The sequence below is a fragment of the Scomber japonicus genome, chromosome 20, assembly GCF_027409825.1.
Source record: "Scomber japonicus isolate fScoJap1 chromosome 20, fScoJap1.pri, whole genome shotgun sequence".
Classification (NCBI taxonomy): domain Eukaryota; kingdom Metazoa; phylum Chordata; class Actinopteri; order Scombriformes; family Scombridae; genus Scomber; species Scomber japonicus.
In genome coordinates this window covers 18,521,255-18,538,795 of record NC_070597.1, presented here as the reverse complement: position 1 = coordinate 18,538,795, position 17,541 = coordinate 18,521,255, and the positions used below count along the sequence as shown (strand labels likewise).

The following is a 17,541-nucleotide window of genomic DNA, read 5'->3' as shown; positions in this document are numbered from 1 at the left end:
TCTTTTTTTTTTTTTACGTCAGTCAGATGTTTGGGCTTCACTGTGCAGAATGATGCATGTGCAAAGTTTTAAACCAGAAGGCTGTTTTCACATTAATCTGTCAAAGGAGAAAAGTTTGTGTCTGTGCTCAACTCAAATCTTAATTTAAGACGTGTAACTACAAGCATGATTTGTGACATAACGGTTAGAGGCAAGTTGTGGTCCAGTGTGCAACTTACAAAAGTGTGATGTGGAAATTTGAAACCTCCAGTGCACAAACACTTAGAATGATCTTTACAGTGAAGCGAAGAGTGAAGAGACAGCAGAACTTTTACTTTTAATATTTGCATATTCATACATTCATAGTGGTTATTGTTTTTTATGAGGGAAAAGGAGGATATGTAATTTTAAGGATTTCTAACAAGGTAATTGAATTTCTCTGTGGAAAAACTGTAACCAACACAAATAATCATTCTGAGCACAGTCATTTTAAGTCTTCAACCATATTTTTATTTCATATTTTAAAAAAGATGCTTCACAAATGTTTAACACAAGAACTTATTTATTATTTATTTGATTTTACTTCTGAATTTTTTTGACTTATGATCACTAAATTTGAGGACACGCTCAGGCCTGACTACACTTCATGATATGAATCCAGCACCTCATGATATGAAGCCTTATTGGATGCAAACAGTATAAGCAAAGATTATAGATCATAAGCACCATACCAACATCTGTGGTGTAGGTGCAAAATAGCTTAGATCAAAATGAGACAAGAACCATACATCAGGATAATCCAATCTTCTCATTTAAGAGTTAAAAAAAAGTGCATGGTTACGAATAAAAAATAGTGTCTCATGTTCTGTGCTCTCTCCTACCTTAAAAATTTGACAGCGGAGAGGTTTTGCTCCAGGCTTTTAACACATTCTGGCATTTGATCTCAGACATTTATTTCACACTATCAGTAGAAAAACATGTGACATGCAACACTTTTAGCTTTAACTTAAGGTTCTTCTACCTTTGGTCACTATAAACATTCAGAACAAACAGATACAGCTTACATTAAATTCATCTGCATTACTAAAAACACTGACAATGTTTATGTGGTATACTATGAGACTAAAAATGTGTCTATAGATTTAAAGTGACACAAATATCTTAAATTGTAAGGTCACTGGTTTAGTCTGGCACAAATGAAATTACAACAGTATCACAATCAGCATGGTGAGATGCACACAGTGGATATGATGAACCAGTTCAATTCTCACCACAAGGTGTCACAATTGGTCAGATTTAACGCCATTACTGTAAAGCCTTTCACTTACTGTGAATCACAAGAGGTGTCAATCTCCAATCTGAAGTAGATTTAAGGACATTAAACCTATAAATCACACTTTTAAAAAGTCCAAATCATCTTTCGTTCAACCTTTGTCAATCAAAGCCTTAAGAATGTCCAGCCGTTGCTTTTTACCTTGTTCTCAGGTACATAGGTACATAGCTGACTGGTCTTTGTCCTGCATTCACATACAATTCAGTTTAGTACAGTCTCCGTCCTGAATGTGCTGCATCTGCTGTGGAGGCTTCTGTCAGGCCATGGTGGGACTGCTGTGCTGCAGCTTGGCCATACGTGCTGCTATGAGCAGCAGTATACCGCTGAGGAGCTCCAGGCTGTAGGAGAGCCAGGCCAGACCCAGAGACCAGCCGAAGGAGGTGTGGATGTAGGCCAGACCCTCTGGTCCAACCAGCCTCTCGGTTTCAGCCACGGCCAGATATGAGTAGATGATGTAGAGACTCACGCCACACAGGGTCAGCAGGCCTGCAGAGAGAGGGGATTCATTACATACACATACACAGAAAATATATTAAGTCAATGCCTGGGTTAAACATTAACCTTTAATAAAAAATGAAAAAACAAACAAACTTGGAACTTATCACATAAGCCTTATTTATCATTTTCATTATCTTGTCAAAAGAAATGCTGTTCAAATCCCTAATGTTAACATTAATATTTTATTATACATTAAATCCCTCCATCCAAGTAGTTTCCTCAGGATGTGAAGAGTGGAAGTATAGCTTAGTATCATAAAGGCCATAAAATCAATGAAACACATATTTAACTTTGAGGTACAAACACTGGATCCCTGCACAAGCTGGCATTAAACTCTGCTAATTATGAAGTGGAAATTTGCACTAGTCAGAACTCATCAATGAAAACAACAATAACATCAAGCCATTAGCTACCGAAAATCTCATATTGTGAGAGACAGGAAATACATTGACGCATGTGTTGCCTTCTTACACAACATCCCAATCATCAGGGACTACACAGGACTTGCTACTGGTTTTACGGGATACGAGTGGAGTACAAGGCTACCCAGGGTGAGACTAAAAATCATTTTATCATGATGACACCCCAAAGTGCTACGAGCATGGAGAATGATGCGGAAGCTGCGTCTGACGTCTCATTTTTATGGGTATGAGTGTGAAGAGAAAAGAGGCAGAGAAACAGTGAAAGACAGACCACAACCACATGACATACTAGACTGTATGCAGCTCCTTATTATTATTGCAAACATACATACATATATTATTATCACAATTACTACTAATAGCGCTGAAATGTTGTAGTTGATTGATTGACAGAAAGTTTTCATTATCACTAAATTATTGTTCAAGGAAAAATAGCAGGTTGGTACCAGCTTGTAGAATCTGAAAATGATCTAATTTTCTTTAACATTTCTGACAAGAAACTGAATATCTTTAAGGTTTAGACTTTTTTCAGACAGTAAACCAAACGAGCAAGAAGTCATCTTGGGATTAAGGACACTTTCACAGGCTTTTTTAGACAGTAGCAGCATGGCTTTAGGGGATGGCAATATCAGTGTGACTGGTCAGTCAATTCCTCTGTCCAGACTGAAATACCCGGACAACTATCAAGTGGATTGCAATGAAATTTTGACCAGACATTCATGGTCTCCAGAGGAGGAATTCTACTGCTTTTGACTAACTTTTCATCAAGTACACCAGCAGGTCAAGGTTTTCATTTATCCAGTAAAATATCTCAGCATCAACTGTATGTATAGGCACATTTGTTGCAGACATTCATGGTTCCCAGATGATGTTTCCTTCTGACTATAGTCCCTAACTTTTCCTGTGGTCCCACCAGCAGGTTGATTTTTGTTCTCTGACATTTGGTGCAGACGTTCATGTTCCCCAAAAGACATTTGGTGATTCTTCTGACTTTTATACCCAATTTCCATTTTGCATTACCATTTAACCTATGTACCTGGATATTATCAAGACACAAAATGCATATTACAGTGTAAATGCAGTCAGATTAATATATAATAGGAAATTAATAACAGGCAATTGGTAGTGTTAGCCCAATCTATTAATACTACTGTTATTACCACTACTACAACAACAAAAACTAATAGCTCAAGAAATATCTTGAGTCTGTTTTTACCCTTCGTTCCTCCCGGTGCTTCTATTGTGTTTAATCACCATATTTTTTCAGGACATGCATTGTAACAACAGCAATAATCTACATTATGCTCCCAGTTTCACAATATGAATGACATCACATCATTAATTTTTTGGGGACTGTTTAATGTGTCTTTTTAGTGCTTTGGCAATGTGATCATTTCAGAGGAAACGTTACTCAGAATGTCAATTACACTGAAAATGAAGTGCAAGGGACGCCAAGGAACAGCCCTGCAGGGGGCCCAGACAAATACTTATTAAGGCTGCCTAATGGTTGTTGAGAAAAGTAGCTGTGGCACTATAACGAGAGGACAGAACGAAGCAATTAACAGAGAATGTCTAATCATCAGTATAAAGAAAATACTGATAAAAAAACACTGCTACACTAAAGGTACCAGTTTGAACACATTACATTCACTTTAATGAGAAAGCGTGTCCAAACTTATGACTGGCACTATATTGCAAAGGAGATAAAGAGAGATGGAGAGTGCACAAATGTAACTAACTCAAATGGAAATAAAATTTTACTGAACAACTAACATGGCAAAAAGAAATTTGAGGCTGACAGAAAAAAAAAGCCTGGCTTGGAGGCAGGGTGGGATATTTTAGAAGTCTGGCAGTCACCAAGTTCACAAGACAACTCCAATCTAATTCAAGCCTTTATTCCATCCCACACATTGCCATGTGCTGCTTATTAAAGAGACTATAAAGAGTCTTTTTAAGTAAAGTGTTTATCTATCACAAGGTCCCCTTTATGGAGGTCATAAGGCGTTGGCAGGACAGCACCCGAGAGATTCAGAGGGAAGAGCCCTGCTAGACATTCAGTCGCTACGTTTGTGTGCATACGGATAACGTGATTACTTTAATACCCACATTAACGTAATGGTGTAAGGCGTTTACATGGTTAACGCTAATCTAACTCTCCCAATAATACCAGTTGAAATAGTTTGTTTGATACTGTAGTGAAATAATGATCAGATGTGTGACAGATCAAAAATAGTAGGAGCAGGAAGTAGGAAGGAGAGGGACTATGTTGTAAAGTTGAAACATACCGTCAGTTAATGGATAAGTTGATTGAACAGAAAATGAGTTGATTTTGATAACTGATTAATTGTTTAAGTCAATTATCAAGCAACATATGACAAAATTGATCTGGTCCCAGCAACTCAAATGTAAGGATTTTCTACTTTTCTGTGTTTATTATTGAACCTGTGTAAATGAAATATATTTTTATAATGTTGGTCAACTTGCAGACATCATCTTGAACAAACAGGTTTAGTTGGTGCATGTATGTAACTACCAGTGACAATGCAGTTTACAGTTTTATCTTCATAGTGCAGAAATAAAATAACACCCACAGACACAAGATCCTGATGTGTGAATAGTAAGTTTCATTTTAAAGATGGATGAGTAATCCAGCTATGGTAACCCAGTTACACTCACTCTGATTATGACCTTAAATTCAGATAACTAGGTTAAGGTTATAAATGGCGGTTGCAGTATTTGGAGTATTGTCTTAATCTTGTTAGGCAGAGCTGGGCTTTTTTTGTCTTTGCAAGTTAGCAGCATTTTGTCTCAGCTTTTATGAAGTTTGTGATGTCTTAATAGATGCCAGTTTTCTCAATCTTACCCTAGGCGCCTTTTCACTTTAAACAGGTCAACATGATGAATGCGGAGACAGCAATGTCTCCTTTTGAACAACGAACAGTACTAAGAAGATATATCATGTAGCTTTAAAGAGAATTCTATGTTGTTGACATGTGAAGCAGTAACAGTAAAGTTTGGACAGAATCAGAATCAGAATTTTTTGTCTTTCTTTCTTTGGTTGGTTTTCATCCCATGTTTTTCAGTTATTTTACTGTATGTGCGTGTTTGTCCTTTCGTAAGTATAATAATTTATAATCTAATACACTCTAATCCAATCAGATTTTTTTGAGGCTATATATTATATAAATTGAGGATTTGTCCAAGAGAATCAGCTCTAGAGTCAGTCTGCTGCAGTACCAATCAGAGCAGTGGTATATTTAGCAGAGAAGCTGCTTGTACAATATAACACTAAAGACAGTCACTTATCAGTGCTGATGAGCCGGAAAGAGGAGTTATTGAAAGTATGGTTAAGAGACACTTGAATGTGTTTTTTTTTTTAGATTTTAGACACTTGTATAAAATTAAAGCAAAGTAAAAGAGGGAGCTCTAAAAAAACTACTTCAATGTTTACGTATCTGAAAACTTGGAAACCACTTTTTAAATCCTCACCTTCTTCAACCATCCATCACATACAGTTACTGAAACGAACTGAAGCGAGCCAGGATTAAAAGCACAGTGCCAACAGCATGGCAGCAGTGTTGTGGCAGATCTTTCCTTCATTCTGAACACATTTCAGTTTTTTGTTCCTGGCTTTCCAACGACAGAGTAGCACAAAATCAATAAAGACTGAGAATGTGTATTTTTTTTATGTTCAAAACACTTAAAATGTAATATTCTCTTGGTCATTATTTATGTTGATTTAAAACTTACTTCCTATTTATGACAGTAATTAATTCATATTTTATAAACACTTATTAGGGTTGAGAGATCAAATTCAGTATTATCTTTCATTTTCAGTAAACTGCAACGGTATTGTTACAGTATGAATATATCAAGTTAACGCTTTACAAAGTAATATTGCCAATTTATTGAAACAAAGTGGAAGTTAAAAATAATCTCAAACACACCACAACACTTATACTAACCACATTGCCAAATACAATTTTCTTTTACACTCAGAAAAGATATATTATTGCTATTCTATTTTTATAATCTTTTTAAACCACAGATTTGATGTCCAGGCCTGTGCAGGTAACAGGATGCCTTGACAAGACCTTATTTTCAATTGTGCCACACAAACGATGTGAAATCAGACACAGAGTGAAAGGAAAAAAGGAGAAATTTGGAATGCAGTTGCATCCGAAGCAATTTCACTTAACTGTTGTTCCTCCCTACAGACCAATAAAACCTCTCATAATCCAATCGACAGAGTACAGGCTGAGGCATTCCTGATGTAACAGACCCAGGAGCAGTAATATACACACACACACCCACCCACCCACACAGACACACCTGCCTGTTCATGCATACTTAATCAATATGGTCAAATCAAACAACCAATCAGTCCTGGGTGGTAATAAACGTCAGTCCATTTGGCCACAAGAAGTCAATAACTATAACTGAGGTCAATTTCAGCCTCATACATAAAAGGGCTCCCATCTGCTCAAATTATCCACACGGCCTTTCTTTACTGCCACACTCTGTCTACACAGACTCCACCACACCTTTCACAGCTTTCTAGTGTTTTGCTGACCTTTTCTCATCTAAAACAAAAACCTCTTTTCTTCTTCTGTGTTTTCCATCAGAAAGCATCAAATGAAATTGACTTACAAAAGATACCTGGCAATTATGTTTATCCATATGTCATTATCTATTGATTAACTGTGACTTAAATGTTTTGTGCAACTAAATCGCACCCTAAGACTCAGAATTTATATTTTTTAAAGCATTTATTTTCCATCCATAACTATTACTACTATTAATTGCACGTCAGCAATGGAAAAAAAAGCAACAACCAAAAAACCAAAAGTATGAGTGGCATCATGTTTCTCACCACACACACCACCATTTGAGTGAAATGATCAACAACAACATGTTTCGGGAAAACTGACTGTTGGCTCATTCATACCATCAGCTAATGGTTCCTGCTTTATTTAACATTCAAGGAAATGAACCAGAGCAGAATTGATTTAATGCAAAATTATTTTTATTAACACATCACTCGTGTAAAATATATGGCAGTAATGTGTGATTCAAGTGTTTTAACTATTGAATCTTAAATGAGATAAAAAGAAGCACTGTCTTCTGAATAAGAAGCACATGCACCACAGTCCTGAGACAGCAGCCTGTACTGTGTGGATGGGAACTCCCCACTTTATGCACTACACAGGATTGTGGTTTTTGTTTTAATGGACCTGGCTTTGAATGGCTTCCAAAATATTTCAGTAGACAAAAACCCTCCACAACTGAGTGTCTTCTGTTTTCGAATGCAGTAATTACCTCATAAAACACACACTGAAGTCAAAGCCTCCCCTGAAGCCAGTAGTGGAAAAAGACCACTCAGACCATTTACGCAAATACAAGTACCAACACAGGAATTTAAATAGACTACTCCATTACAAGTAAAATACTACTGAAGTAAGAGTACATAAGTATTAGCATCAAAATGTATTTAATGTACTGCGGTATTGCAGATGTATTATTATATATGACATCGTTAGCTTATCAATACTGAAGCATCAATGTGTTACTGCTGTAGCTGCTGTAGGTGGAGCTAGTTTCAACTGTGTTACATGGGTTGTTCCTGTAAAGAGTCACCAGATAAATGTGAGCGGTCAATGGCAGAGGAAAGAAGAAAAAATATTGAATCATTTGAACATTTAGAGGGGGAAAAAAATCACTATTTGGTGTGACCCCAACTACACACTGCTTTTTGTAAGATGTCAAAGGACAAAAAGGTTGGAAACCACTGGAATCATCTTTAACAATGTGTTGTAGCCTATTTTAAAAGCTTTTTCCATTGTATCTTCATCTGTAAAGTAACAGAAGCTGATAAATAACTTGTGGAGTAGAAAGTATTACATTTCCCTCTGAAATGCAGTGGAGTGAAAGTATAAAGTAGCATCAAATGGAAATACTCATCTAAAGTACAAGTACCGCAAAACTGCACTTTAGTATGGAGCTTGAGTAAATGTACTCAGTTACTTTCTACTACGGGCTGCAGCTGATCATTGCTAAAGTGAGAGTAAACCTGAACCTCCACTTACTGCAGACGAAGAAATAGGATGCTGTGCCAGTGAGGAGGACAGGGCTCCGTGCCAAGGAGCTCACCAATCCGCAGATGCCCCCAAACAGCAAGAGGACCAGGCTGAGGGGAAGAACCACCACTATGGCACTGTGCATATCTGCGTGTACACACACACACATACACACACACACACACACACAGAGAGAGAGAGAAAGACAGATGGATCATGGAGCATCTGTGGAGTCATAGCTGTCTTGACAGTGACACTTCATTAAAAGAGTATGTGTTATGAGCGCAGGGTTTCATCAAAGCAAGAGGACTCACTCAGCATGCGCAGCTCAGTCTCAGAGTATTTGGAGTAGTCAGCTGTGAAAGAGTCGATAGAGTCTGCATACATCTTCCCACCTGGTTTAAGCAATTCAAAACAGAAGAAAAGCATCTAAATAATAGTTGCAACTTCATCTCCATCACTATTCGGTTTATTAAAGACAGTAGAGTGCTCTGAAATTGCTCTTAAAGGTCAATCATGAAAAAAAGTCACGAATGAGTCCTTTACCTTCGTTGACGCTCCATAATCCAGAGTGGGAGCTTATGTCCTCCGAGTCGCTCGAGTTCACTGGATTCATCTCGATGATGTACCAATACTCGGTTCCGAGTGAAGCAGCCAAAAAAGCGAAGCTCAGGGCACCGCAGATACCGGCTGCGATCACCAGACAGCCAAAAGTTACCCTCATCCTGTACAGGTGGAGGTTTAACTGATGCGTAACGCGGATCCAGTCTTTCCAAAAAAACGTTTACGCACTCATTAAAATATGCGAAATAAATACACATCAATGAGACGCACCAATTAATCTCTTTTCAACCCAAACACCTTCTGTTGGAAGCGGTAATTTTAACCTACAGAAGATGAACTTATGCTTCAATGAAGTCATACAGCTACACAGAGATACAACCCTCCGCCACAACACGCAGCGTCTATTTGGGAGGGACTTGAATTTATTCGGGAGGCGCACACATGAATATGCGCAACATGGAGGGAGAAAATAACAGTTTACAGGTTGGTAAATGTGCAACACTGGACAGATCAATAAAAAAATCATTAGTTTGGGTTTGTAGAATGGAAAAGTAGTTTTATTTTAAAGATACAATAAAATACATAAAAGAATAGAGCCAAAGCTTTATACAGTGTACTGATTGTACAGTGTTCTTGCATTATTTCCAGTCACCTGCTGTATATTGGTAAAATTTCACTCTAAATACTCCCCACACCCCTTAAAAAAAAGAAAAAAAAAAGAATCAAAGATCCTCTCCAGACGGACTGTAAGACATATAAAACGGCCCCACAATGTCAATTCAATTACCTGGTTGCAAATTCTTAAAATGACATCCACTCCTTCCCCCTCTTTCATTCATTTCAACACTTTAGCTGCTGGAGACAAGATGTCTAACAAGCTACACTGCAAAGTCTATTTTCAGTGTAAGTGCTTTGGAGGCTTCAATAAAACACTGTGTAAGTTGCCTAATGGACCACATTTGGCTTCAATACCACTATGCTCATAGGGACCCGTCTTCAACTCAGTTTTTCACTGAGAGCAGAGAAATGTTCATTGTTCAGCAGATGAATATGAAAACAGCCTCCTTCCACACAGACATGTGAGTGGAGGGAGGCTGTAACTAATAACATACAATACAATGTAAGTAAGAGAAATACATTTAATGAATAAAAAACAGATTACATGAAAACAGTAGACTTAAACGATGACACATCCACATATATTCTTGCGTCACTCTTCACCCATGGCTGTCTTGATAATATCTCCTCTTCTCAATTTGGCTGCCTCTTCAAACTTAGTGATGGACTCTTTACAGGATTTGTTCTGTAAGCAGGAGAAAGAATACATGAATTAGACATAATGAAACGGTCTTGTGCTCTCATGGGAACTTAGAAATGGACATTTTGTATACTTTTCAACATGTCTAGGCTAACGCAATCACTTTCAGAAAAAACAAAACTCATGTTGTGCTCTAAAGAACATACAGTGATGAACTTGTGTCTCTCCTTCTGTAGTTTGACGAATTCTTCCACAGTCAGCTCTTCCACTTTTTTCTTCAGGGTGATGAAGTGGCATGATGGCGAATGAGATTTGTGCTCCTTTCTGGCAACAAAACAAGAGAGTGATGAGGGTTGCATGATAATTGAAAACACGTGGAAGAAATGGACATGGTGCCATGCAAAAATCTCTGCTGTGCTTTCATCATTTTTAGCACACTTATGTGCTAAATAATATTCTTAACTAGTGCCTCAAAAATTAATGGCAAAAAAGGATATTCTCCAACTAATATTTACTTCTGCAAATCTTTTTAAATCATAAAAATACTTCAGTTATTTTGTTTTTTATGTTTTCTAATTTCACTATTTAGTTTCAAGCTATTAGACTATGAGATGAGTCCCTCTGCTGATTTTAAAAGTTTACTGCTCATGGGGGATAAACATACATCCTTTGAAATCAGCTGTATGATGTCTTCTGTGGCTCTGGAGGAACTTTCTAAGTCTGAGAAAATAACTGTGATGATTATGTGATTAGCAGACATCATCTAGGCTCTGACTTACATGCATTTACTGAAAACATTTCTAAGACCACAGCACTTTACAACCTGCTCCACTTCGGTGTTTGTTTTGATAGCTTGTTGTTGAAACCCTTTTCACTTTTCCCCTGCTGCATGATGTTACACTAACCTATTTCCCAAGAGAATTAGACTTATTAGAAAAATAAAAAGAACTTAAATTGATAAAGTAATGAAGCAGCACAAAATCTATTGTCTTATTTGGAGTTTTGGCTCCTGAACCCAGTAATGCAATCATCTTACTCAGGGTCATCTTCCGGCTCCCAGCCCTCTAACTCTTTGAGGCAGAAGAAACACATGGCGATGTCTGGGCTATTCTCTGAAGGGGTGTGGATGAAGCCAGCTTTGGCCATCTGAGGAAACAAATAAACAGAGGCAATAAAAAAAGCTGTCAGGTTTGGGAGCTGTGTGGGGAACCAACTAGTCAATTAATTGTGATGTTCCATTATTGGTATTATTTATCAAATAAAAATGTCAGTCAGTAGTTTCAGCTCTGGACTAACCTAGATAACTAAAAGATTAGTGTCACATGTCATTTTTGCATTTGTCACCTTCATATATTTCATACACTTCATTCCTCCCATAGCACAGTCCATATTTCCTTTGGACAGTCAATAATTCATTTCAACTTTCATATCCCATTTCAAAACTATTATTATTACATTCTGTAATTAGATTTGTTAATAATCGTTTAATTTTAATACTACTATATTTCATTAACATTATTATTACATTACTCTTGTGCTATTTTTATTCTTCTATGTTGCGTTCAAGGGAGGAAATGATAAGACTCGGTCTTTGTATGCTGCATATTTGACTGATACAGATCCTGTCTATGACAAACATACATGTGAGGTACAAACTGGGGCTACTTTGTTAGTTGACCTTAAATGAGAGCTGCCATTATATTGGCGTCGACATTGTGATACTTTAGCTTTGACTGTGGGAGTGACGATACTTTGTTAGCGTTAAGCTTGGTAATGCTACTTTTTAAATACGACAAGGCGATATGGATTTGATAGTTACCATGAACTAGTGTATCTAAATCATAAGGTTAAATTGCATCTGATATGAATATTCGTGTTTGACTTGCTTTAACACTGACATTAGTAGTTGTTGTGTTTGAGAGTGGCTAACACTTAGCAAAAGTCAACCGTTTGAACGTTTACTCACGTTCTGCGGGGTGCACGCGCAGTCTGCGTCAAACGGCCAACCCTCAAAAGTTTTCAGCCTGTTTTCATAAAAATACATTTTCATGTCCCCTTCGTTAAACTGCTCCATCGTTAAAAAACAGTAGATGTCAACAACTTTCGTGTCACCGTCTGCTAAATAAAACAGCCACCGAGCTACAGGGCGTTTTCAAATTTCGGTGAGTGTTCTCTTCGGCTGTGGTGATTGGAGGATGAAAATGACGTACTGTACGTGACTTTTTCGTTACGTCACTACGTTGCGCCGGTGTGTGAAGACTACGTGACAGAAACTAAAGACGCTCAGTGTCAAACAAATTTAAAGAATATGTTTACAATACATATTAAATTGTATTCTAAAGGAGACAGAACATGTTTATCTCACTCTCTTATCTGAGCCGAGTAAGAATTTGGATTATAAAAGACACATCCGCCGGCATGCATCATGGGTAATGTAGTTCTTGGCGGTCATTGGTCCAAAATGCGACGCGGGGAAGTTTGTTAGAGCTTTAACCACCTTTTCGGCATGAATCATGGTTAACATTTACCTTTCTTACCCCTCACTCAGCTAACAGTGCTCACGGTGAACTACACATCCAGACTCGACAGTTTCTTCTTCTGTTGTGGCTATGGAAGGAAGGTGTGCTGTTGAGACTTTGGCAGAGTTTGGCTTCTCAGCGACGTCGTTCACAGAAAAGGTCCTGCTCTGTTTTGGGACAGATGTGTGCATCTGTACTGGCAGCGAGGAGGTCTACGTCTTCAATACCCAAGAGAGAAAACTCAAGGCAAGTAACTGATGTGTACAATATTATACTTTGATCAGGTGCTACCATTTCACTGGAGAGTCAAGAAAAATCATTCTCCACATTTTCTGAGATTTTCTGTGTTCTGTCGTTTTATTTGTGCAGGCTGTCCTCCAGTTTCCTGCTGCAGTGAGTGACCTGGTTGCGAGCCATGACAAGCAGCTCCTATATGTAGCCTGTAGGAGTGGAGTTTACTGTGTCAGCTCATCATTTTTGCTATCGAGGTATAAACCGTAGCTAGGTTTTCATTCAGTTCCTCTAATTTATAAACTAATCTATATTTGTAGAATTGACCATGTGTTGTATAAAAAAACTCCAGTGACCTTTTCACACCTGCAGGGTTCAAAGCTCCCTGGCTGATGCATCCTCCAGTCTGGCTCAGCTTAAAATCACCTCAGAGTTTCTTGTCGTTGAAGAGGAAGGAGTGTCGTCTCTGCTCCTCGTCGGCTCTGCACTCCTCAGCCTTTCCCAGAGAGACACGTCCTGGCTGTTGACTTTGTACAAAACGCCAACACATTCAGTATCCAGCAGCTATGAGTTGCTCAGTTCATTCAATCTCCCACTGGTCTCAGCTGTTGCGCATGATAGCACGGAGGGAAAGAGTGGACTAAGGAGAAGGCCCGTGCTAATGTGCGTCCACTCTGGCGATACAACACTACCATCGTCTTCCTGCGCTTCTTCATCTGAGGCAGCTTTAACTGGTGGCCACTTTCACCTGGAGCCCGTCCTCTTCAAACTTCTGTTTGGGATTGACACGGCTCTCGCCAAATCACCAGTTATACTCTGCGGCCTGCCAGATGGGCGCCTGTGTTTCCTCCCTCTGCGTCTCCCAGGATCAAGACTCAAGGTCCTGCATAACCTTGAGCAACCAGTCATATTTGTTCGGGCATCTGTTGTCATGGAAACGAGTGAAGGACATGCACAGTGTTTGGTGGCAGTGGGCGAACAAGGGAGAGTGGTGCTGATAAAAGTTGATGAGGGAGGGCCAGAGGGAAGGGGTATGATAGCTGGTTTTACAGAAGGTTGTGTACCAGGGCCTGTGTTGTGTGCCTGTGTGGATAAACACTGTCTATACTACAGCACTGGTTCAGACCTGCTGGCACTGGATCTATCAGAGGGATCATCTGGTAGAGCAGTGCAAGGAAGGGATGAGGATTCATACAGCAAGACAGTAGCTGCCCTTCAAAGCCCCACCAGTTTAAATGTGTGTAGAGTCATTGCATTGACTGAACGCACATACAACTCTGCAGGTGATCAAACTCAGGTTCACTGTCAAATGCATATAAGTGTTGAGCTAACAAATCAAACAATTTATTTTTAGAGAGATTTCCTTTGTAGCCACAATTTTACGTAATCATTCCATACTGTAGATGTGCTATTGTGTTCTTGTGGGAAACTCCACAATTGAAGAAATCACCCGATTAACATGATCCATGTAACACTTTTCGTATATATTCATGTTTTTTCTTCTCTGGTTTATATAATTTCATCAGCAAGCAGTGTTGTCTGTTTTTTTGAATTCCTTTCTGTTTTAAATTAATTTGCAAAGAGCATGATGCTCATTCTTAACATTAGTCTAAATATTTGGCAGATAAAATCACAGTGGGGTGATAAAACTTTTTTATTGAACCACTTTGTTGCTCTGCATTCTGCTTCTAAGACACTCTGTGAGTTCACTGCAATTATGTTGGCTGTGGTTTAATTGGCCCTTAATGTATGCTGCCTCTGTTATCTGGGCCTCAGTTTCACTCATCTTGTATCCTTGTATATTTGCTTACCTCTTGACTCTGAACTTCACTATGTGCTCTTTAGAATATTTTTTTCTAACTTAAAATTGCTTTTACATTCTAGGTGAAACTCAGCTGCTGGGGCTGTCTAGCAGAGGACAGCTGCAGATAATGACCTTGCCTGTAGAGAGAGACGATGCAGGATCATCTGGGCTCCCTTCCACACAGGTGGGCCGCAGCGTGCGGGACCTACTGTCAGCTATTGGAGATGCTTGTGAAAGGTAACTGCATGATCCCCCTTTTTTCTAACAATACGACTCTGAAACAAAATTCTGTAGAATTATTGTTGTCAGCAAATAAATGTTCTTGTTCTTGTTTCCCTTTAGAGCATCCTGTCTGAAAACTGCCATCAAATCCAAAAACCAAACTTTGAGGCACCTGAATCAGGTGCTCAACATCAGCTTCCTGTTGGCAGCCAATGCAAACAGTGCAGAACAGCCTCCCATCCAGGAGAAGCCAATTAGATGTCACGCTGTAACCACTTGGAGCAGATTGCTTCAGAAAGACTCCTTGAACTTAAAATGTATCCTGAATAATGGAAGTCCTTATCTACTGGAACGAGGCTGGACACTGAACATCACTGTGTTTCCTCTCTCCTGCTCCTTTAGTGCAGGAGGGGAAAGCTCCTCCACAAATTTTTCATTCCCCTTTCACAATCTGCATCCAGGGGAAAAGCTGGAGGTGTCACTGCCCCTAGCAACTACAGGTGGCACATCCTTCCCCATTACAGTCAGCTGCTCACTCATCTTCTCACTCGCAAGTCTCCTTGGAGAGGAGGAGGCGGCAAACCTTCCTGGCTCACAGAGCACCTGCATCAGTTTGCCCTTGAACACACTGACAGTGGATTGGTTGCATGCCCTGCAGGTGAACGGTCCCACAGCCACGCACAAGAACACCACATCTCAATCCAACAACATCACCACCGCTGATCCCATCCAAGCTTTTTTAATGTCACGCCAGATGAGGTGCAGAGGAAGAGGGGACGGAGGAGGAGAGAGCGCTCCAAACCCTGAGAAGGAGCAGTATTCGGCAAGTGTGAGGGTGTCGTCAGAGTTACTAAGAGATACAGTAATGTTGAAAACCTCAGATTCGGACCTTCATGGGGCAAAGTTGGCTCCTCCAAATGTATGCTTTTCTCTACTGGATTGGCTGTTGTCTGAAGGTCCTGGAGGAGTGGAGACGGGACAGCAAAGAGACAAGATCAACAGCTCCTCTGTCCATGCTCGAGATCCCAATGGACACACAGTCAAACTAACTGCAAAAGAGGCAAAGCATCTCCTAACAAGTTTACCATGTATATTTCATCTTGGGTGGTGTAGATGCATTTAATAAAACAGGTATTGTATGCCTTTTGTTGTACAGGTATACGAAGGGGACGAGTCTCAGGCCATAGTGGAGGTTCAAGTTGAGAGCTCATCTATGGCAGCAGTGTGTGGGGTGCACCACGCTGTCCTGCGTAGAGTACAGGTACACACACACACACACACACACAACATTACTAGTAAATTAAAACAAGTACAGTGATGTTTATAGGACATCTGGAGTCTCCTATGTTATGCTTCACACACATACACACATAAGTAGCTTGGGTTTCATGGTACATTCAAAATATATAGTCCAGTATCACTTTTATAATATGTAATGGATAATAAGCCTTCATCCCCTTTTCCGAACTCAATTTTATTTCACTACTGTAAATAATCTTATTATAATTTGTCCTTTTTTTTTTTCTAGCCCAAACTAGAGGATTATGAAAAGATTTATGTAGAATGTACCTGCCATTAGATACACAGAAGTGGGATTAGATACACAGAAAGAGGTTTCTCAGAATTCATATTTAAAATTCCTTGTGTTTCAACATGTGTGTTTCTTGACACAGACTCTGATGCAGAGGGCTCCTGAGAGGGCTGCCTCCTCAATGAGGATGCAGAGTTTAGGTTTAAGACAAGCACTACAACTGGCTGAGGTAAGACCAACTTGATTTTGTTACTAATTAGAGTTGCAACTAATTTTTATTAACATTACTGACAAATATGTTTATCATTTTGAGTAATTAGTTATTAACAAGTGACCAAAAAATGAAAAAGTATTCGATATCTGATCAGCAAATGCTTGTTTTTTTAAGTTAACTTCATACCTGATTTATTATTGTATTGATAAATAAATAAATCCATGTTTGACTCATGTCTTAAAAAGATTTTTAAAATTAATTGTAATATTTTTTTAAATGTTGCTATTATGAACAGAGGTGCACTGGATTAGCTTTACATCAATAGTCCATTTTTATGTTTTCGTCTAAATGATCTCTCTGCTTCTGTCTTTTTAAACTCTTTTCCCCCTCCTCCTCTTATGCCAGCGCCTCTTGCAGCAGATCCAGCAGAGTCGTATCTCTGGGGCCTTTGGTGTGGGTGTGTCCGCAGGGCAGATGACCCGATCTCTCCTCAGCGTGTACCGAGAACTGAGAGAAAATCCTCTCCTCATAATTTAACATTTATCTCAGCTGAGCCTGCATCACTGCCCTTGGCCTTTCTCCGTTGTTACGCTATCTTGCTTTGCAGCTGATTAAAAAATAATAAGCACTCATGGTCCTTTATACTTCATGCTTTTGTATCGCTCTAAATGAGTGTGTGACCATTTTATATTTAACACAGAAGAATTTTTTGACATGACTTTGAAGATGATCTTATTTGCTGATGTGTAGAGGTGATTATTTGGTTCCAGTCACATGACAATTAATTAAATGAACTATATTTCTGTGTACTTTATCCTTCATGGTTATTCTCATGTGACTCATTTGTTTCCATTATTATTTTTCTGTTCTGTCCTACAGCCATAATAAT

The 17,541-nt window shown here is 38.9% G+C and overlaps 3 protein-coding genes across 3 annotated transcripts; 1 reads left to right on the top strand and 2 right to left on the bottom strand.

Moving 5' to 3' along the window:
• Nucleotides 1-1,568: 1,568 nt before the first annotated feature.
• tmem235b (transmembrane protein 235b) lies at nucleotides 1,569-9,033 on the bottom strand. The gene is made up of 4 exons (XM_053341109.1): nucleotides 8,856-9,033; nucleotides 8,624-8,704; nucleotides 8,319-8,456; nucleotides 1,569-1,798 (listed from the first exon to the last, which is right to left on the bottom strand). Exons 1-4 carry the CDS (start codon nucleotides 9,031-9,033, stop codon nucleotides 1,569-1,571), a joined length of 627 nt encoding a protein of 208 aa, XP_053197084.1.
• A 935-nt stretch (nucleotides 9,034-9,968) lies between these two features.
• birc5a (baculoviral IAP repeat containing 5a) lies at nucleotides 9,969-12,274 on the bottom strand. The gene is made up of 4 exons (XM_053341214.1): nucleotides 12,098-12,274; nucleotides 11,168-11,277; nucleotides 10,338-10,455; nucleotides 9,969-10,176 (listed from the first exon to the last, which is right to left on the bottom strand). Exons 1-4 carry the CDS (start codon nucleotides 12,203-12,205, stop codon nucleotides 10,084-10,086), a joined length of 429 nt encoding a protein of 142 aa, XP_053197189.1. The 5' UTR covers nucleotides 12,206-12,274; the 3' UTR covers nucleotides 9,969-10,083.
• Nucleotides 12,275-12,620: 346 nt separating this feature from the next.
• faap100 (FA core complex associated protein 100) lies at nucleotides 12,621-17,305 on the top strand. The gene is made up of 8 exons (XM_053341217.1): nucleotides 12,621-12,896; nucleotides 13,020-13,138; nucleotides 13,254-14,164; nucleotides 14,766-14,922; nucleotides 15,028-15,986; nucleotides 16,074-16,168; nucleotides 16,581-16,667; nucleotides 17,058-17,305. The coding sequence occupies exons 1-8, from the start codon at nucleotides 12,741-12,743 to the stop codon at nucleotides 17,187-17,189; spliced, it is 2,616 nt and encodes an 871-aa protein (XP_053197192.1). The 5' UTR covers nucleotides 12,621-12,740; the 3' UTR covers nucleotides 17,190-17,305.
• The last annotated feature ends 236 nt before the right edge of the window (nucleotides 17,306-17,541 follow it).